The following is a 22,167-nucleotide window of genomic DNA, read 5'->3' on the forward strand; positions in this document are numbered from 1 at the left end:
AAATTTTATAATAATTTTTAGATAGATGATTAAGACAAAGAAAAATAAGATAAAAGATCAAAATCAATTAAAATTTGTAGCTACATTAATCGGTTCTGAATTGAATCATATTACGCCAAGCCTTTCGGATCAACCTCATCTGTTAATGTCAGATAATGAAACTCAAGCTCAAACAATATTTATTTTTATTTTAAGAGACTGAATCAACTATGAACCATTTTAGAGTATGAAGTAGCTTTCTAATGAATTTCATTATCTTATATTTGAGAGACAGACCTCATGCAGGGCCGTATTTATTAAGAGACAAATGAGTCCAATGACTCAGGCCCATCTCTTTTTTGGGGCCCAAAAAATTTTAAAAAAATTATTATATATAATACTAGTTACTATATAGCCCAAAATCATGTATTTATTGAATGGAACTTGCTTAGCCTGCTATCGATTTATTCTTCGATTTTCCCCAATATTCATCTGCAGACAAGCCTGCGTGTCTCTAGATTTGATTGAAAGACTCTCTTTATAATCGATGAAGCTGCAGAATCTTTTCGAATTAACTAATTTCTCTTTATAATCGATCAAGCTCGTTCTTCTATGAAAGCTCGATTTGAACAGTTTAAAGAATATGAAGAAACATTTGGTTTTTTGTTCAATCTAGAAACGTTACAATGAGCAGACGATGAAACTTTGTTGAGGTATTGCAAAAATCTTGAAAATATTTTTGACTCATAAGGGTTGTTCTGCTATAAATGGGGATGATCTGTTTTAATAGTTGACATTCTTGAGGTTCTCATTACCAAAAGAAGCAAAATCGGCCATTGATGTAGTGAATTACGGGTTTTTATTAAAACTAATTTAAATTTTAAATTTTTTTCAAAAATACTTTAAAAAAAAAAGATGTATTAAAACTACCTCAATCCGCTGATGAGAAGCGCGGACGCTGCCTACGTGGAGCACCGTCCGCGCATACTGAGCGCGGACGTTGTATTTTATATTATTTTTTTTTTACAATTTTATCGATTTTACTCCACCAATCGTTTTGTTTTGACCCATTCTTACGTCTTTATTACATGTACGAACGATTCCTGAACAATTCACGTGAAAGCTGAGAAAACGAGACACTGAAAAATTTCACGTGAAGACCAATAATAGAGAAACAATTCCTATATAATTGAAAAATTTTCGATTGAATCAGTTAACAATTCCCATAAAATTTCCCTCACTTGTCTTTGAATTTTTCTCCAATCTCAGTGAAAAATGTCTAACATCGACGTACTCTTATATTTTGGTGGTCATGTAGTTAGCGATAATGAATCGATTGAATATAGCATTCCATTTGTTAGACCGATACGAGTATCACGATCCATTAATTTGATGGAGTTAGTTGAAGTTGTGCATAAAATGTTAGCAATCGATCCAGCGAATTTTGTTTTGAAGATGTCAACCAAGTATTCATTCATGGAGAGAGCATCTTGGCATGAAATTCAAGTCAATCTCGTTGATGACGATGTTTTACAGTTTGTAATGCAATGTGACAATATGCATGTTTTCCATCTGTACGTGGAAGCAAATTCAATTGAGAATAATGTTGGATTTGATGATCCTGAATCGTGCGTTCCACATGCATCCGATTTTGGTTTTTGTAACCAACCCGGTACGTCTACATATGGTGGATTCCAGGAGCAAGAATCTTATGTTCCACAGGTTACTGAAGGACTCGGTAATATGAGTTTCGATGATGTAAGTGGGCCTTGGGATCAATTTATAAATGTCTCGTCTGAACAAAATAATGTTCCATATTGGCCGAATCCAACATTAGATACGAGTGTTCGTTGTCCGGATGAGGCCAATAATGATTATATTTGGAGGACTGATTCCGAACCCGATATATCATACAGCGAGTCTGAAGAAGACGATGTGAATGTTGATGATGAAGTGAATATTTCTACGAATCCTGGTGAGGGGACATCATCTCAACAACCACCACGTGACACATTGCAGAGGCAGACCGTACCATTTCTGTCAAACACTTCTGAAATACCATCTTTTTTCAATAAATTTTTTGGGGAAGAGCATCCTGATTCTGTCGATGTTTCTTCTGGAGTGCAATCAAGCTATTACAATCCGGATAGAGGTGAATTATGCGTCAACATGTTATTTAAAGATAAGAATGATCTTATTGCATCTGTGAAGGATTATTCAGTCAGAGTTGTCAGGCATGAGTACCGTGTCGAGGATAGCACACGCAGTTTGTTGAAGTTACGTTGTAAAAATAATTCTTCTACGCTCATTTGTCGATGGGGACTGCGCGCTTCATTGAAGGCCAAGACAGGTTATTGGAAAATAACAAAATATGGCGGGCCTCACACATGTATATCTACGTCTGTTGGTATAGACCATAAGAACTTGAGCAGTGAGATGGTGGCACATACGCTATTGGGAGTTGTTCGTTGTGATCCTTCGTACGAGATTAAGTACATCATTGAAAATCTGAAAGATAAATATGGTTATCAAATCTCGTACCTGAAGGCATGGCGAAGTTTGAAACGTGCTATGGAAATTGCTTATGGTACATGGGAGAGCTCGGTTCAATTACTCCCGAAGTATATGTGTGCTTTGTCCAAATACAATCCGGGAACAGTTGTGGAGTGGAAGTATCTCAGAGCCAACAATGAAATGAGTAAGACACTGAACTATGTTTTCTGGGCATTTAGGCCGTGTGTTGATGGGTTTCGGCATTGTCGGAAAATAACTAGTGTTGATGGTACACACTTGTATACGAAATACAAGCACAAAATGTTGATCGGTGTCACTCTGGATGCGAACAATCAGGTTCTACCGCTAGCATTTGCTATTGTGGATGAAGAAACAACAGATTCTTGGAAATGGTTCTTGGAGAATCTCGGAAGACATGTTGTTCGTGGTCAAAATGGCGTGTGTCTTATTTCTGATAGACATAAGGGAATCGTGTGTGCAACTGCAGATCTACCCTATTTTCAACCTCCACACGGTGTGCATCGGTTTTGTTTGAGACACGTGTGTTCAAACTTCAACGCTAAATTTAAAGACGTGCATCTGAAAGATTTATGCTGGGCGGTAGGCACACAGAATCAAATCTGTAAGTTTGAATCAATAATTGAGGCAATCAAACAAAAAAATATTTTAGTGCACCGATATTTGGCTGGAATTGAAAAAGAAAAATGGAGTTTGGCACATGATGGTGGTTGGCGTCGTGGGGTGATGACAACCAATATGTCGGAGTGTTTAAATAGTGTGTTGAAGGGTGCTCGTAGACTTCCTATATCTGTCATAGTACACTTGACACTTCAGAGGTGCGTACAATATTTTATTGAACGTGTGACTAGAGGTGCTCGAATGGTTCAGGAAAATCAGATGTGGTCAGATTATGCATTTCGGAAGTATGACAAGTGGGCGAGAAAATCTAGTCACAATTAATGAGCAGAATCATCGTCATAATTAAAATGATGCAAATGGCTCCCTGTTCCACAGTCAGGTGGATTGCGTCTTCTCGTCCCTCTACGCAATCCTATATTTTCAGGAATTCTTTCGTTTGAATACTCTGGATAAGTGATAGGGGATATAACATTCCTCTGCGGTCGAGTATCATTCACAACATGCTGATGTCCGACGTTAAGCAAATTCGTGAAACTTTGTGTGTTCGACCAATAAGGAGTCTGAAAATCTGTCTGACCAAACGGACGAAAGTCACCATACCCTGAATCACCGAAAAAATCATGCTGAGTATTAGAAGTTCCTGCAATATTCATTTCACCTGACGTAAAAATCGTAGAGCCTCCTGCAAACCCACTTGGTTGCCCAATCATGTCACTTCTCCCTCCAAATGAAGACTGATGCGAAAACGGAGAAGGCGTACTAAAATTTTGTTGAAAATTAAATTCTCCAACAAAAGTATTGTACGGTTGTGGTTGAAAACCAACGGCAGTAACTGCAGGTGAGATCGAGCGTACAGTTATTCGATTGTACCATTCAAAGTAATCCTCATCAGTTTGCGTCGTTCGCCCGTGTCGCACCCCTTTACAAACATATCTCAGCCTATTATTCCACAACTCAATTGAATTCCTATGATAATCTCTCCAGTTGGTGTTGCGATGTCCTATTCTCGTGATATTATGCATATCGTCATTGTCGACGGCAGACCTTGGAATTGATTGCCGCCTTCGAAATTGTCGCATTACCCGATTAGGACGATGCATCTCCACGATGTCAAAGCAAATAAGGGGACAAACACACCGTCATATTTTGTTGTCGTATGAATCAATAATGGTCTTCACATCTATGTCATTTTTCTGGTATACGCTCCAATTAAACTGCAAAATAATTATTAAAATTGAATATTAATTTGATGAATAAAAACATAATAGTACTCGGCTAATCACTATTACGTATTAAAATTTTATAATACCTCATTATTATTCATACGATCTAGCGAATCCCTTATAATTCTTACAGAATGTGTTGGCGAATATGTGTAACTAAACCCATACGTCCACCTACAGTTACAAAAAAAATTTATATATCAAGAAAATATACAAGATAAATATGATATTCACAAAAATAATTTTTAAATATTACCGTGCACCATATGGAGAAACTGGAATTAAAGCATCCGGATCAACGGGAGGTACAACTAATGTTAACCCATCTCGATCGGGATTAACACATTTAATCCTGCTCCATGCCCATATCTGCGTGTAATAATAAAAAAAATTAACAAATTTAAACAAAATATCGTGTTAAATAATCACATCACATTAATGATACCTGCAGGATATATAAAGGTCCAGCCATTGTAGACTTCTCTACACGTATCGCGTTACACAACTCACGATATAGAAACGCTAAAACTGCACTACCCCAACTATAAGACTTCACGTTATCAAGATCTCGTAACAGTTGCAAAAAAATTAGTCTAGCTGACCTTCCTTGATAATCAGGGAACATTATTCCTCCAATAATCATTAACGCAACACAACGAGTAAATTTCACAACATCTACCTCTGAAGTTTCATCATTGACAAGGTTAGATATACAATGATCATGTAGTGCTGTCATAGACAGATGACCACCTTTCAAATATTTTGATTCTGGCAAAAATCCCAACATATCCAAACATATGTGTTGCCGTTCCTCCACTTTATGCGACACGTCTACTCCGGTTACTGCTTCACCATCAATTGTCAGACCCCAAATTATTGAAACATCTTGTAATGTAACTGTTGCTTCACCACATGTAAAGTGAAACGTGTGTGTCTCACGTCTCCAACGTTCAACAAGCGCAGTAATCAAATGATTATCAATAACTTGCGAGCCACATTCTAAAACTCCATAAAAACCCATATGATTTAAATATGATAATACACGCCTGTGTAAGTAATTATCGGTATATAACTTCCAAATCAAATTGTCTGACCTTTTCACTTTGACAATATCATCAACGGTTAACGAAGATACTCTTGATGACATATGGGTCGCCTGTAAATATAGGACACTAAGATCTTCTGGATTTCTATTATCTGCCATTTTTGAAAAATGCTGTAGATATTCTCAACTTCAAAAAATATTGCAGGTAGGAAATGAAAAAATGATAAACGAGAGCCCCACAGAGGAAGATAAATGGAGGAAAGAAGAGGACGAGAAGAAGATAAGAATCGACTTACATTATTGATTGGACGAATTAAGGGCCACGTAGGAGCGTCCGCTGATGAGAAGCGCGGACGCTCCTACGTGGATCAGCGTCCGCGCTTACCAAGCGCGGACGGTGCTCCACGTAGCCAGCGTCCGCGCTTCTCATCAGCGGATTGAGGTACTTTTGATACATCTTTTTTTTTAAAGTATTTTTGAAAAAAAATTTAAAATTTAAATTAGTTTTAATAAAAACCCAGTGAATTACTTGAAGAAAATGGATGGATGTTTCCTCATATTACTTATAAAATCTTGTTGACTGTCTCAGTCACATTAACAAGTGCAGAGCGAAAGTTTCTCAAAGTGCTCATCAAAACTTTTATCTGATCAACCATGTCACGAGATGGCTATGTTATCGACTGAAAAAAATTTACTGAACAACTTGATTATACAGACTTGATTAGTATTTTTAGCTCTAAAACTGTTAGGCGAGTTGTTTTTTAGTGATCATTTTGGACATATTTGATATTTTTATTCATTTAGTTTTTTATATTGTCTTTGACGTATTGATTTAATTTGAAAAATTGCTATGGAACTTAAAAAAAATGAACACACATTATGATTCAGAGGCATGTTTTTAAAAGTTAGACGCATGCCCAAATATTGTTAGGATCGGCCCTGACCTCATGGTATCTAGTATATATTCAAGAAATTTATCTATATAGCTTACATGAGTATATAGATAAAGTAAATGTCATAATTAGATAAAAATCGTTAAATATTATTAAAATAAAGTTTTTTTTACATAAGAGTCGATAAAGCTCAGACCACAAGTTGGATCACTGAACACATACTCTAACACCACCTCACTCGAAGCCTCAAATTGTCGCTGTTATCGGCCTCAATCTTTTCCACATGCATGTGCCACACATAAGGTGTAAAGTTGTGTTAGAATGGGACTTGAATCTTAATAATCTCAAAAACTAGCTCAATGGAGGATTGTCCAATTACATATACACAAATCTTAGGGATACCATGTTAAGATTAAGACTTCGGCCTAACTCAACCGCAAGATAATGAATGATCCAACTATGGACAATCCAACACAAAACGGTAGAAATCGAGCTTTGATATTATGTTAATATTAGGATTTGGACCTAACTCAACTTCAAAAGCTACCTCAAAGGGGATAGTCCAAGTATCTAACCGATATGAGACAACTAACAACTTGTTTTACGATGGTCGTTTCAAGACACAATCCCCTACTTTGATAAAAAAAAAAAAAAATTAAAAAAAAAAAAAAAAAAAAAAATTAAAAATTTCTCCGCTCCCATCACAACACAAATTAAAACCATCACTAAAACAGATGAAAGAAATATTTTTCAAGCATAACAACTACATCTACAAAATTTTTAAAACTGCATCAAAAATACTGAAATTGTATATGCCATAAAAAAATTGGAAATTAGGACAAAAGGAGAAGAAATTAGGAAGAAGAGATATTCTTTCTGGCGGTACCAAAAAATTAACTTCAGTTTCCAAGGAAACCTAACCAAGAGCTAATAGGCAATACTCATGCCACCAACCTTTATGCATATAAATATACAATTGATGGCTCTTCATCTTCGACCTAAAATAACATCAACGCTTCAAAACACCCCTTTGGCCCCGACAATCCACAAGTTTATACCAACATGTTCTTCATATGTTTTAACTCATCAACTAAAATTCACTTCACTCCTTAAAAACCCTCGATGGCATAATAAATAGATTGTGCTAAAAGAGAGAAATAATTGATATTTTTTAATGATATTTTCAATCTTAGAGCACTTTATTTGGAGGTATAAATTTATGCATTAACACGTGAAAAACATTTGTATGTATACCCAACAAGGATATATAAATAATTTCACTCTCCTAAAAGTTTTACAAAAACATAAAACTCTCTATGTAAAACTACACCCCTCTTATGTTTTAAAAACCAAGCATATTTATCCAATTTTCAAGGGTTTTATGGTTGATTTTTTTAAAAAACAAAGGTTTTAGACACCCATTGATTTTAAAAGGGTTTTTGTTTTTTCGTTTTTATGAATTTTCACATAATTATTCAATTTTCCTAAGTTTCAACTGCCGATTTAAAAATACCGAAAGTATTAACTAATGAATTTTCATGTTGAATTAGTTTTATTCAACAAGGTGTGGATAACCCTATATTTCTACAAAATTCATAGGCTCGCTCCAAGGGGTAGGGGAGTTAGTTTGTAAAGGAAACGGGAGTAATTATGGCCCAAGTGTTCCCGATTGGGCCAAGGCTACTTCAGTTCAGAAACCCAAAGTCCAAGAACCGATAAGGCTGATCGAGTCCAATCGGGAACACTTGGGCCATAATCAATTTACTTAAAATTTTGAAATTGGAAGTTTGTGGATAAAGTTTTATTTTTATAACACCATCCGAATACATTTTATTTGGGTATGTTAAAAAAAAAAAAGCATATTTTTAGACAAAAATAAAATTTTTTAAAAACAAAACAAAAAGCAAATGCAAAATGCCTAATAATTGATAAATCAATATTTTTTATAATAATTTGTTACAACCTTTTTGTGCGCACAAATAGTTACCGTTACATCATTTACTTGAAATATTTGTTGCTAGCTTTACCAATCTTCAATAAATTCAAAATATATTTTTTGGTCGACTGCTTTTTGTGAAGAAAAGAGAAGGTTCTTTCAATCGTGTCTATTTGTTCTAAAAAAATTAAAATAATAAGCAATTTTTTCATCCATTATAACCAAATTAAGGCAAAAACTTGTGTGAGACGATCTCACGGTCCATATTTGTGAGACGGGTCTTTTATTTGGGTAATACGTGAAAAAGTATTACTTTTTATGCTAAGAGTATTACTTTTTATTGTGAATATCCATAGGGTTGACCCGTCTCACAGATTAAGATCCGTGAGACGATCTCACATGAGACACACTCCCAAATTAAATAAAAGTTGGTTACTTTTCAATATCTGATATCTATTCTATTTTATAAAAGTTGAGGACATGATAGTAACCACCTAGGAAAGACGCCAAATTTTTCTTCCAATTTTACAATTATATAATATTAATATTAATAGGCAAAAACTTATGTGAGACGGTCTCACAGGTCGCATTGTGTGATACGAATCTCTTATTTGGGTTATCCATGAAAAAAGTGTTACTTTTTATGCTAAAAGTATTATTTTTTTATTGTGAATATCAGTATGAGTGACCCGTCTCACAGATAAAGATTTCTGAGACCCTCTCACAAGAAACATACTCATACTAGTATTACACTTTTGTTTTTTGTTTGTTTTTTTAAATTTTTACACACATTTATTTTTATTTTTTTATTTGATAATTCAAATATCAATTTAGTCCCTCCATAATTTGTCAAATTTCACTTCAGTTCATCTTTAATGATAAAAAAAACTTATACACATACGCATCTTTAATGAAACGCCATTTTAATTTGGAATGCTAAAATAGCCTTGAGATTGGTGCTCCAACCGAGACCGGACTTGTAGTACAGTTGATCTCAAATGTTGCCACTTGTTTCTAGACTACGGTTCGAATCTCCATCTCTTTTTGTAATAAAAAAATGGTGTGCATTGTTGCAATGTATAGCTTTGTATTTTTTTATTTAATTATTAAAATAGTTAATTGTCATATATTTGAGTTAAATTCTCAATAATGTCAATAGATTATTTTGTATTTTTTTAAAAAAATTATTTTTTCAATATATGTTTTTTTCTAATTTAAAGTCAGACATTTAATCACATAAAAATACAAAAAATATATATGATTTGATTACAAAGATTATTTATAATTTATGCAGATATCATTTTATTAACGAACGTAAAAAATAAAGGCACGACATATTCTTAATTCAAGTATTGTACTATTAGAATATTATTAAATATTCTTACTACAGTGAATCAATTAATTAATTATGTATCTTTGTTTCATATCAGTTTAACTCAAATTTTATAAATAATTAGAGTGTATTCCGTGTGAGATCATCTCACGGATATTAATATGTGAGACGAATCAACTTTACCCATATTCACAATAAAAAGTAATACTCTAAGCATAAAAAATTATAATTTTTAATGGATGATCCAAATAAAATATGCGTCTCACAAATTCGATCCGTGAGACAGTTTCACACAAAGTTTTTGTCAAATAATTAAAATCATACGTTATCGTTATTATTATGTTATTCATACATATTAATTTATAATATCGTCTCAAATAGCAAACTAACTGATTTTGAGAAATTACAAAAAGCAAGTCAAGAAGTTCCTGGCTATTTTAATTTCATTACATCTGAGGGTAATTAAATTAAAATAATTAATTAAACATATTATCAATGTACTTTCTTTGCAAAGAGGCTTCGGATATTGAATACATTATTGCCACGTACCCCTTCACCGGAGATGTCGCCGCTGCCACCAACACCGGTTGCGGCGGCTACACCTTGAGCGCTGTTGCCGTCAGTTCTGCAGCTCAAATGACGCCGGTAGCCGATACATGTAGGGACATTGAAACTTAACACTCTAGCTTTATCGACTCCGACGACGGGCCGAGCGGCAGGTGTCTTCCGGCGATTGTCATTCCCATCTTTTCTGATACCATTTTGAGAACTCTTCAGGAATGAGTCTGAACTCCGCGCATTTCCAGCGACGCCGCCACCAGATCCACCGCGGCGAACCTGCCAAACAGGACTGCTCCTCCCCAAGTGAACACCACCGGCTCTGCTAGGGCTACTGGGCCACTTCCTAGACTTTGACTCACCTGCTGAGTTACTCCTGGAGCACGGAGCGCTACTCACTTTCCGAGCCGCCGCCGCAGATCGAGGCCTGGTTCCGTCGTTCCCGTCAGACCTACTCCTTGAGAACGGCCAGATGTTTATGTTTAGCTCCGAACCACTGAACCCATTACTCGCGCTAACACCATTATTCTTCTCTCTCCTCTTCTCCTTACTGTAATCATCAATACCCTTCTCTTTGCCATTACCATCTGCGCTAGCACTAGTCGATGAGCGTGAGCTTTTCTTGAATATATCCGTCCAACGTTTCGAAGAAGTCAACCTGGGAGATGCTGACAACTGATCAGCCGATTCAACAGTCAAAGATTCTGCCCCCGGGACATGATCGGGTAGCGGCGGCGGAGGATCTTTGGAGAGGTTAAGCTTGTGTAAGGGGAGGAGGAAGCCGTCGGAGAAAAGTTCATCGGCAGAGAGGAGATTAGGCTGAGGAAAGGATGGGTTTCGAATCATCCAAAACTCGAATTCAGGTGAGTTTGAATCACTGCATTGTCTTCTTCCGCTACATGGTGTAAGAATTTGAAGGGGGCACTCTGGTTCTTCCATTTTTCTCGAAACTAGCTGGAGAAATAGCTCTCTTCGTACATCCCTTACGCATAAATTATACAGAAGAAATTAGACTTGCCGAGTTCTTTGCCATTTACGAAGATTAGAGAAAAGAGTGGGAGAATCCATACATAAAATAAATTAAAAAAAGTTGCGGAAAGCGGATGGATAGATATAATCATAGATACAGCACTAAATAATTGAAATGACTTAGGACGAAGTTTTAGATTCACGAGTGTAAACAAATAATCCAATTAAGATATTCAAATAATCGATCTCATAAAAAAAATGAATTTCTATATCAAATTTGGATTAATTTAATTTATTGGCGTTTTTAAAAGAGTAGGTCTTATGTGAGACCGTCTCACGGATCTTAATCCGTGAGACGGGTCAACCCTACCCATATTCACAATAAAAAGTAATACTCTTAGCATAAAAAGTAATACTTATTCATGGATGACCCAAATAAGAGATCCGTCTCACAAATATGACCCGTGAGACCGTCTCACACAAGTTTTTGCCTTTTTAAAAATAGCCAAATCAAATTAATAATTTTTATTTATTATTTTAACAAGTCGTTATATTTATATTTTATTTTTTTATTTATATTCTGTTTTATGAGTAAAATATATATATGTCGAACTTATTCATAAATATGGTCCAAATAAAAAAAAATGGCGCGTAAATCAACTTCCTATATATATATTTGTTATATCCCATATATACTTTATAAACAAGGACTGATATTATTTATTCTATGATTTATATATTATAAATCTTTCATAAAAATAGTGAGTGGATGTCGATGCTCTCACGTATTACATATTTGTTATTTATGTTTCCTTTTCCACACTTCCTATTTTTGTTCTTAGCTATTTCAAGGGTAACAAACAGTCAACTTTACGCAGGAAATTGTGTTTTTCATTGTATTGTTTCTAACTAATTTGTTGTATAATTTTTTATTCTAAATTCTGAATCGTATTTTATCATCATTTGTATTAAATATTATATAAAATTTCCTCTATATATGTCTATTGTATTTTTTTAATAAAAAGATGCTTAATGAGAAGTGTAAGAAGAAAAAAGGCGGTAGTTACAAAACATATTTTTAGAAAGCTAATGATAAATGCGTATTGTAATGTCCAAGATTTAATTACTGTAATCAGACGTTGATTAATTGATATAATTGAAGTTGTAGGAGCTCGAGTGGAGAACCGGGCGTCGGCACAATGAAAGATCAATATTTTGTGCAGAACTGTTGTCGTCCGAGCGGTAGTTAATGACCGCCCGAGCGCCGGTGTTCAACAAGTATATTTTGTGGACAGAATGTCTGGCGCTCGAGCGGTAGTTTTTGACCGCCCGAGCGCCAGTGCATCACAAGCCGAGTAACCGAACAGAGTGTTCGGCGCACGAGCGGTAATTATTAACCGCCCGAGCGCCACCAGAAATGCTTGAAGAGTAAGCCACGTATCATGGACATGCAATGAATATATATATATATATATATATATATATGTTCCTTCGTTCAGAATCAGAGGAAACGAAGAAAAGAAAAGAAACGAGAAAGCTCGAAAATCCTTACGCCTTTATATTTCGATCCGTCCGTTAGATTTTCGATCAGACTTCAGTACCGAGTTTCTATTGACGAGAGCTTTAACTGGACGTAAGTTTTATTACATTTTGTGATGATTTGAAATTATGATAGTGCTAGAATCAGACATAATCCATCTATGTTGTTTTTGCGATATCAGACATTGTATAATTAAAGTCAGATCGAAGAACAGACTGGTTATGTAATTGTTATGAATTTTCAGAGTTGATTTGATTGTGATTAGACCGATTTGATATCATAATTGTGTTGTCATCAATTATGAGATGTTGGGATTGATATCTGATTGATACTGTATTACTGAATATATTGATATTATTCAGATTTGGATCAGATGAGTTGTTGATTCGTATATACTGATATTGTATTGTCGGTATTGCGAGATTGTACAGATTTGAGATTATGATATGTTATTATTGAAGGGTATGATTCGTATTGATATCGATTATGAATTGTGGTATTATATCTGTGATGTTGAGATTGACGGGGTTGTCGAGATTATATGGTTATGCCGTTGAAACATCAGCAGATTGACATTTGATCAGATTCAGTATTGATAGATTGTATCGTTATATCGTTGACATTGATCAGATTATGTCTTGAATTGAGTATTGATCAGAACAGGTCTTGACTGAGTTGTATATTGATATTGTGTCTATTTGATATTGTCATTGACAGATTGAGTATGGACAGATTTGAATTAGAAACTTCGACTTCGTCAGATCCAGAAGAGAAAGCTATAAATCGATGTTAAACGGGAGATCAACTCAAGTTAGATTTAACTCTTGTTTCCCTAAACCACATACTTTATTTATTGCACTGATATTTGTGATTCCTGAGATTAATATGCTTAGTCTAATGATTTATAGCAAAACATATAGTCTTTGGTTGATTATTTTCATATGTTTGTGTTATCTGTCTGAGTATGCTTATTCTATTGACGTATAGAACAGCAGTGTATAGCAGATAGCTATTGAGTGAGAGTCACTGACAGAGGGGCTGAATTATGACAGAGTAGTCACTGACCTATTGCACATTGTCAGAGTAGGATTGGCTTAAGTGCCAAGTCTTTGGCAGATGTGCCAAGACACTGGACGTTTGGTATATCGATGGGCTTAAGAGACAGAGAGGTCCTTAATGCTGATGGGTCGATATAGAGTAGACCAAAGTCCAGGAATAAGGACGTACCACCACCACGAACGGGAGAGTTAGGTGGGAGACTTTTTACGTTCTTATACAGACCGGGATCCCTAGATGAGAGATGAGTCAAGTCTGAGATGTCGAGTCAGGAGTTTGATTTGCAGACCCATATTGATTTATGTTTCGTAGATTACGATTCATGTTTTATTTACAGTTTGATAATGATTCATGTTGTTCGATTATGATACATGTAATGAGAACTAATTCATGCTTTTATATCAGTTTATATGATTGCATGTATGCATGGTTTATACTGGGAATACAATTCTTACCGGAGTTATCCGGCTGTTGTCTTGTTTGTATGTGTGCATGACAACAGGTGCGATAGGATCATGATCAGGAAGAGGATGAGAGATTATAGTTAGCGTGGAGATCCGGGCCAGAAGCAGAATAGGATTCAGCACTGGATGTATAGTCGTTGAACCTAATTGAGATAGATACATGTAGTACATGACTTGTACTTTGATATTGACATGTATATCAGATAGATTACTATTACGTTTCCGCATTTATAATTTAAAAAGAAAAAAAATTTTAGTCTCATTTTTTTTAATTGTTATATTTGACTAACAATGATTAAGACATGAATTAACGTCCGAGTCCCCACACGTAATGTCCAATGAAATGAGACTTGAGAAATTTATATGTATATACAAGGCGAGTCAAGATTCAAAAATATTTCAGGTTGGCTTCGCCCCGTGTTAGATAGTGATAGGACTGAACATTCGGTTCAAACCAAACCGAACTTTCTAAAATCGAATTGACTGAACTTTTTTTTCGTCAAATTGAATTGACTTAATTTTACTACGTAAGTCAAAAAAACCAAGCTGAAAAAATCGACTATTTCAGTCGGTAACCGAATTAAGCAAACTTTTAGATTTTTTTAAAAAAAATCAAGTTTTAATTAAATAAAATATAGTATTAATATTGAATTAAATAAATTTAAATGTTATTTATTAAAAAAAAATATTTTTAAATTAGTTCTATTGTCCAATAAACTTTATTAGAAATTTGTGATATGTATATCCTTGTAAACTTTATCAAAAATTTTAATAAAATTAAATAATTTATAAAAGTTCGATTTGTCGGTTAACTGAAGTTTTGCATTAAAAACTGAAATCGAGCCTAGCAGAACTAACCAATATTTTTAAAAACTAAAACCGAATTTCGAAATAAACTGATCGTTTTTTCAAATTAATTCAATTCGCTAAGTTATTTTAGTTGAAACCTATATTTCTCACCCATAACTGTAATTTAGGTATGTCCTTACATTTCATAGTTTTTTCATGCGTTCCCTGAGTTACTTAACAAAAAAAATCATCACAAATATTTTAGACAAATAATTATTTTCAAATATCATAAATATTCCTTTTTCAGTTATTATAACTATAAAATTCGCAATACAAGCTCAAGAATAATCGTAACATCAATGATTCTCAAATATTTCAATAAATTGATTATTTTCCCAAAATCCGCAGCCATAATTTTTAAGATAAAAATATAAATTCGAAAATTCATATACATCATAAGCCAACTAATCACAAGAAATATTGGACATAATTTTAGAGTTTCCGAATTTTACAATAAAATCACATAATTTCAAAATCTACATGGAATAATGTTTAAACACGTGGCTGAAAAAAAACTAAAAAAATTAAAACTATTACATTACATTTAAAAAAAAAAAAAATAGGTGAGGCCCTGGGTGGCTCCGCCCCTGCGCGCGCGTGTGTGTATATATATATATATATATATATATATATATATGTTTGGGAAGATAAGGGTACCTACGTACGTAAGTTGTGGTGTTCTTTGCAGAGAAGAAAATCGTGACTCGCAAAATCCAAATAGGGTTTGATAGTGGTCATTTGTTTAATGGTGTTTGTTTGCAAACAAAAATACAAACGCCAGCGTTAAGAAATATTAATGAATTAGTATCCCTCAACCAAACAGTCCCCCTCCATGATAGCAACTCTCACATGTCATCGCCCAATTTCATACATGAACTTTGAGATATAAATCTTCTTTTAACGCTATCATATAAAGTTTGTCTAATATGATTTATTAAAAGATAGTGGTTACGGGTTCTCGCGTCATTAAAAAATGTTATTATAAGATATATTCTTCTTGAATAAGATCATTACTAGCAATATACCGAATAATATAACGATAACAATCCAATATCTTTAAGAATTAAAATCCAAATAGTATCAATATATTGAGTTGGATAGAAAAGAAATTGGATTTATGATTCGGAATTTGAAATCTTGTTTTTTATTATAATTTAGAATTTGGGATTGGAAACATAAAAAAAATTTCTTATTTCATTAATTTTTTTACATGAAAATTATGTGAACAAAATTCTTTTAAAATTATGTGAATTTTGTTAAAAAATTCATATCGTTCTATGAAAAAAAAAATTTATGTGAATTTTGTTTTGAGAGGAAATGATGAGTGTTGTGCCTTGGGAAGAGACATTTGATGAGGATCGAGGAATTTAAAAATTATAGGGAGACTTGGTGTTCAGTACCCGTTTGACCAAAAACTTTCATTCAACTCCCTTCTACATATCAATTACCTAAATTACCCCTCAATCCTTATATTAAAATAATTGATATTTTTCTTTAAATAATTGCCCATCATGCTTCCGTAAAATAAATTAAATTTTATACCTTTTTGACCGGAGTACCACCGGGTTATATCCACCGTATTTTACAGACTGCTCCTCACAGCCTAACCACGCGATCGCAACCGATGGTTACTGACGTAGATTCCTTCAGCAGCACTTGGCACAACCTTAATTCGTTTCCTACCTTAAGGTGTACAGTATAAAATAAAATTTTGAAAATAATACATGAGAGGGGCTAAGAGCCAAAATCTCTTTTATTCAAACACAAACATTTATTTATTACATAGTAACCTCCTGTAGAGGAGGAGAAACTTGTTTAGCTACTAATAGTAGCTGAACTTACTACCCTCATAAACTTGAAAGAGAAATATTACGACCTTTATTATGAAAGAAATGAGGAAAATGTTCGATGATCTTCACTTCCTTCTTCTGCCCTATTTATAAAAGGCTTCTTCGGATTTGAATCTCGGATTTCAAATCTTGCTAAGCCTTTACAGCTTGCTTATGGACCATGTAGTGGTTGAGTGGTCCCTTCTTGTTTTGTCATATTCTAGATTATTAATCTAGACATCAGTTTCTCATCTTTTTTTATCTCTTGAAGATACCATTGGCGATGAGTTTGGAAAATATCAGCTGAGATCTCTTTTCCATCTTCTTGGTACATTTGGATTATAGATTTTAGAGCTTCAGCTTGTTTCCTCTTGTGTATTAATCTTCTTTTCAAAACTCTCAAATATACACGATACATCTTCGAGTTTTGTCTGGGTGTGATTTATTGGTTCCCTTCTTTCTTATTTATAGATAAAATTTTGGGACCAGTTGTCTTGCTTTTATTCATTGGATTCTCTTTAGTTTTGGTATCCAATGTTTTCTTGTCTTTTTATTAGATTTTCCTTATCTTTAAAGATAAGGTATCCAATGTCCTTTGTCATTTTCCACCGATTATTGGTGGTCCTTAAATTCCACTCACATGATTTTTCACATGGTGGTCCTTCTTTTCTTGGTGGGATGCTCACATGTGCCTTTTAACTTTGTCGAGGAATCTTTGGCTTTCGGTTTCCTCGAGGAAAACGTGAATGTGGTCCATTCCCACTTGTACTGGTATCGGTAAAGTGTTTCCGATCAGATCTCGGCTTGAATCCTTTACCGAATTCTGGTTCCTTCTGGTTTTGGCATTCCAGGCAGATGTTTTCTGACCATCTTCCTATGTGTGCCATATTACAGAATTTTCGACGAGTTTCTTTACTAGCCGGCAGCTTGCTGTTCCACAAAAGATTTCTCTTTTTCTCGAATAAATCTTCTGCAAAACTTGTTGTTTTTCCTGTCATGGTATTTAACAGGAATGATCCGTTCACTGAATGATTATAAAATTTGAACGGAAACTTGACTTTGTCCATCTCAGTGAGACAGACCCATAGACCCCAAGCTCTTCTGGTAGACATATCATCATCAGAAATTGAAGCAACCAGGGGTGTTTCTTCTGTTGGAGGATCCTTGATAAATTTTTGAACATTAGTATCTGGCCTCCTTAGCTTGATGAAGTGAAAGGCTTCGTGAGAACCTTTCCCTGCTGGTTCTGGTGCTGCACTGAAAAAGTATAGCTCCAAAACATCTCCTCTGGACAAATAATCATTATTCGCCCAAGTTTCGTGAACAGCTTCCTGGATCCATTTTGGTAGACCTGATATCTCCGGAAAGCTGGGTGATGTAGTATAAACTGAGGCAAGAGCCCCAAATTCATACCATGCTTTAACCTCCTTTGGATATGAATTTTGTTTCATCCATACCCTTGGATATTTCCCTGAAACATCAACCCTATTGGTAGCTGGGTTAATGCCAATTCTTGTTTTTAATTTCTCCCAATTCTGTTGGTAAACCTGAAATAGAGAAATTATACCTTCGTTATTACCAACCTTAGCTTTGCCTTTGTCAATACGAGGCCTAAGGTTGATCTCTCCCTCTTCAATCCCCGAGGTGAAGGGTTGACTTGAAGACTCAAGATAAGGATCAGGAGTCTCAATTTTTGTTTCAGCCGACTCATCTGGTGATGATCCCGACTTAACACTTGTGCAAGGGGTATTTGAATCCCCCGCTACAGGTATAGAGTCCTGTACTCGAAAACTCTCCATTTGGGAAACCAGTGGTTTCTCAATGCCTTGGAGGATATGCCTTTGCATTACAGACCATAACTGAGTATATGCCTGTAAACAACCTGTAATTCGATCAGAGACAATTATCTTATCAGCTTGTTGTAGCCTTCCCGCAACTTCTGCGTTAACGGCCAACTTGTTAAACTCGGTTTGAAGCATTTCAAGGTGTTCCCTCAAATGCCTCTGCATCTTGATAATAGCATCAATGTCAATGTTGTCCATCTCTTGTTAAAAAATCTGCAAGAATATTTTCATGAGATTTAATTATCACAATATCAAAAATATAATTCTGACATAGTGCTTGCCATCGTAATAATCTAGCTTTCTTAGACTCAATTCTATTCCTTAAAAAAGCTTTAACTTGTGTGTTATCAACTTTCAAAGTAAATTTCTTTGCAAGTAGAAATAATGGCCATTTTTCAAAAGCTCTCTTTACTGCATAAAATTCCTTTTCGTTGATATGCCATCTTATGGCTTCTGCATCTGAGAATAACCCACTACAATATCTGCATGGTTGTTCTCCATCTGGGGTGAGCTTAGTAAGAACTGCTGCCCACCAATGATCACTGACATCAGTATATAACACCAGATCATCTTCATCTTGAGGAATAGCCATTTTCGGAAGATTCTTGCAAACCTCCTTTAAATGGATAAGTCCTTTTGTGTGTTCGTCTGTCCATATAAATCTAGCATCTTTTTTCAACAATGGACTGAACACCTTCCTGTGTTTTGCTAGGTTTTTGATAAACATCCCAGCAAAATTAACAACTCCTAAGAAACTTTGAGGTTGTTTCTTGTCTTTGAGATTTTCTGGAAAATTCTGCACCTTTTCGACTATGTGGTCTTGCAGAATTATTCCTGACTCATCGATTTCAATTCCAAGGAATTCAATCTTTCTTGTAGCAATGACTGCTTTCTTTTCAGATAAAACCAGTCCTTCTTTCTTGCAAACATTAGAGAAAATCTCCAAATGCTTGACATGTTCATTCATATCTTTAGATGCTATTAAAACATCATCAATATAAACAAACATAAACTTAAAATAATCTTTGAAAAGATTATCCATTTTCCTTTGAAATATCTGGGGTGAATTAGCTAATCCCATTGGTAAAACTTCCCAAATATAATGTCCTTGAGGTGTGGAGAAAGCTGTGAATTTCTTGCTTCCTTCCTCCATCCGAATCTGATAAAATCCGGATTTACAATCAAATTTAGAGAATATCTTTGCATTGCGTATGCAACTGATTAGATGTTCTCTGCTTGGTATAAAATACCCATCAAACTCCAGAATTTTATTAATTTCTTGATAATTAATAACTAATCTGGGTTTACCTCGTTTAATTTCATCATGATTTCTTACCAGAAAACCTGGACTGCTATATGGTGATATACCTGCCTTAATCAAACCAAGGTCCAAATGTTCTTTGATTATAGTCTGCATATCCCTTTGATCAATGATGTTCATTGGGATGGGTTTGCAACGGACAAATTCATACTCTTTGCCTTCCTTAATCTTAAGGCAAGCCTTGAGTTGATTTTTGTCCCACCATGCCAAGGGATCTTCATTGTAATTTTCTCTGATCCTCTTCTTGACATCTTCTAATGATACCTTAGATTCGAACTCTACTTCATTTATCTGTAGAGTTATCTTAAGGCATTCTATATCTTCTGGTTGGAGTTCTTTATCAGCTCTCAACTGGAGCATTGTTTCTCCAAACCGTCTAGAATCCTTCATTTTTGGGTTCAGCAGTTGTCCTGAATCACCACGCTTGCTGCGAAACTTGATTGGCAATTTTCTGTAAAATGCCTCCCTAAGTCTCTGGACTATGATTTTGTGAGCACATGGTGTTGTAAACACTAATCTTCTAGTCTCATTTTCTTGTGTATAGGACTTGAACATTTGTAGGAAATTATTTCCTAATAATATGTCAGCCCCTGTATCATGAAAATAAATTGGTGGTGTCTTTACCTTGTACCAAGGTGTTTGTCCAGCACCGCCAATCATGATTTCAGTCATCTTAATCCCTTTACATAAGATTAAGATTCTTCTGGAAAAATCTCTTCCAGCAATCTTGGGTAACTCTTCTTCCAAATTATTTGGAAAAACTCCTCGTTTTGCTGTACATATTCCAGCACCCGAATCAATATATGCAGCAAAGTATTCTGCCTTATATTGTTCATACAACATTCCTACTGGAATGTATATGGAGAATGGACTTGTGGTCATTGGATTTTCCACATTTTATCCTCTGCCATAAACTCCATTCCATACTCTAGACGTTTCCAAGGTTTGTGTTCTTCGAGAAACTCTAGTCCAAGAATCAGTCGATCTGATTCTTTACCTGGAATCCCTTGGATATGGACTTCCAATTCTCCGATATTAATCAGTCCTTGGTAAGTTCCTATCATCGGTTGTTCCAAATAGTATATTGAATTACAAGGAAATTGATTCCTTTGTTTTGTAATATCAAATACTATTTCTACCTCCTTCCAACCTTCTGGGCATCTTAGCTTTCATTTTGTAGAAAAACTTTTCAGCTCCTCTTGGGTTTCTATGACAGGCTTTTTATCCCATCTGTAACTTGTAATTCTATCCCCTTGAAAAGATAGTCTTCTTGATTCCAGTCTAAGACTTTGATTTCTCTGTAGAATCGGTTTGTCTTGGATCTGGATATCTGTTTCTTGTATTAAAGGAAACTCAACTTTTTCTGGATAAATTGCCTGAGCAACTTTTCCAAATATCTCAGGGATTTCAATAAACTCATTTCTAATAAACAGTTCAGAATGATGTGTATTAGATAGAGCATATGAAATTTGATAGGTAATAGAATATGGCCTATTACCTTCTTTCATCAGCCTTTTTTCCTTGAAGTTCTGATGCAATGTCAAGGCTCGGCTGAAATCTCGATCTGCCAGGTTGTAGGCTATCCTTGGATAGATTACTCCTACAATTTTTCCTGCACAGAGGTTTCCTGAGATTGTTCCCAGTACTGAATCTTGTAGATTCCCCATTCTTTTATCGCATATAGCAATATCGATCGGTGAATCTATCCCTTCTTTGAAAGTAGCTTTTATCATAATCTGGATTGCTCCAATATAAATCCAGGACATAGTCTTTGCTACTTCTATCTTGAGTTTTTGTAATTCCTCCTTAATTTATTCGGATGGAATTAACTGCATCTCCATTCTATTTCCTGTAAGTTCCATCGGGATTGCCATTTCCCTTCTAGAAACTTTATAGATTAGATGATGCTTTCTGTTTCTTAGGCCAAGACTTCGTAAGAACTTTTCTACCTGTCCTGCAGAGAAACCTTGATATCTCTGTAGACTCGGATTTTCTCTCATGATTCTTTGAACCATGTTATGAGATATTGTAGTCTGACTGAAAAATCCAGACAGATCTTCGTTTGTTTCGTGTCGAAACACCTCGTCTTCAGTCCGATTCCGATTCTGTTCCATCAGAGTCTTCCTGACTTAAGACTTCTTCTTCTTCATATATACTTTCATCTGAGGCGATGTC

The 22,167-nt window shown here is 34.9% G+C and overlaps 2 protein-coding genes across 2 annotated transcripts; both read right to left on the minus strand.

Moving 5' to 3' along the window:
- Positions 1-4,271: 4,271 nt before the first annotated feature.
- On the minus strand, positions 4,272-5,559 carry LOC140838970 (serine/threonine-protein phosphatase 7 long form homolog). The gene is made up of 4 exons (XM_073205599.1): positions 4,801-5,559; positions 4,612-4,724; positions 4,442-4,529; positions 4,272-4,346 (listed from the first exon to the last, which is right to left on the minus strand). Exons 1-4 carry the CDS (start codon positions 5,557-5,559, stop codon positions 4,272-4,274), a joined length of 1,035 nt encoding a protein of 344 aa, XP_073061700.1.
- Positions 5,560-9,952: 4,393 nt separating this feature from the next.
- On the minus strand, positions 9,953-11,289 carry LOC140837772 (uncharacterized). The gene has a single exon (XM_073203885.1). It carries the CDS (start codon positions 11,057-11,059, stop codon positions 10,055-10,057), a length of 1,005 nt encoding a protein of 334 aa, XP_073059986.1. The 5' UTR covers positions 11,060-11,289; the 3' UTR covers positions 9,953-10,054.
- Between the last annotated feature and the right edge of the window lie 10,878 nt (positions 11,290-22,167).

Source organism: Primulina eburnea, chromosome 8, assembly GCF_022965805.1.
Source record: "Primulina eburnea isolate SZY01 chromosome 8, ASM2296580v1, whole genome shotgun sequence".
Lineage (NCBI taxonomy): Eukaryota > Viridiplantae > Streptophyta > Magnoliopsida > Lamiales > Gesneriaceae > Primulina > Primulina eburnea.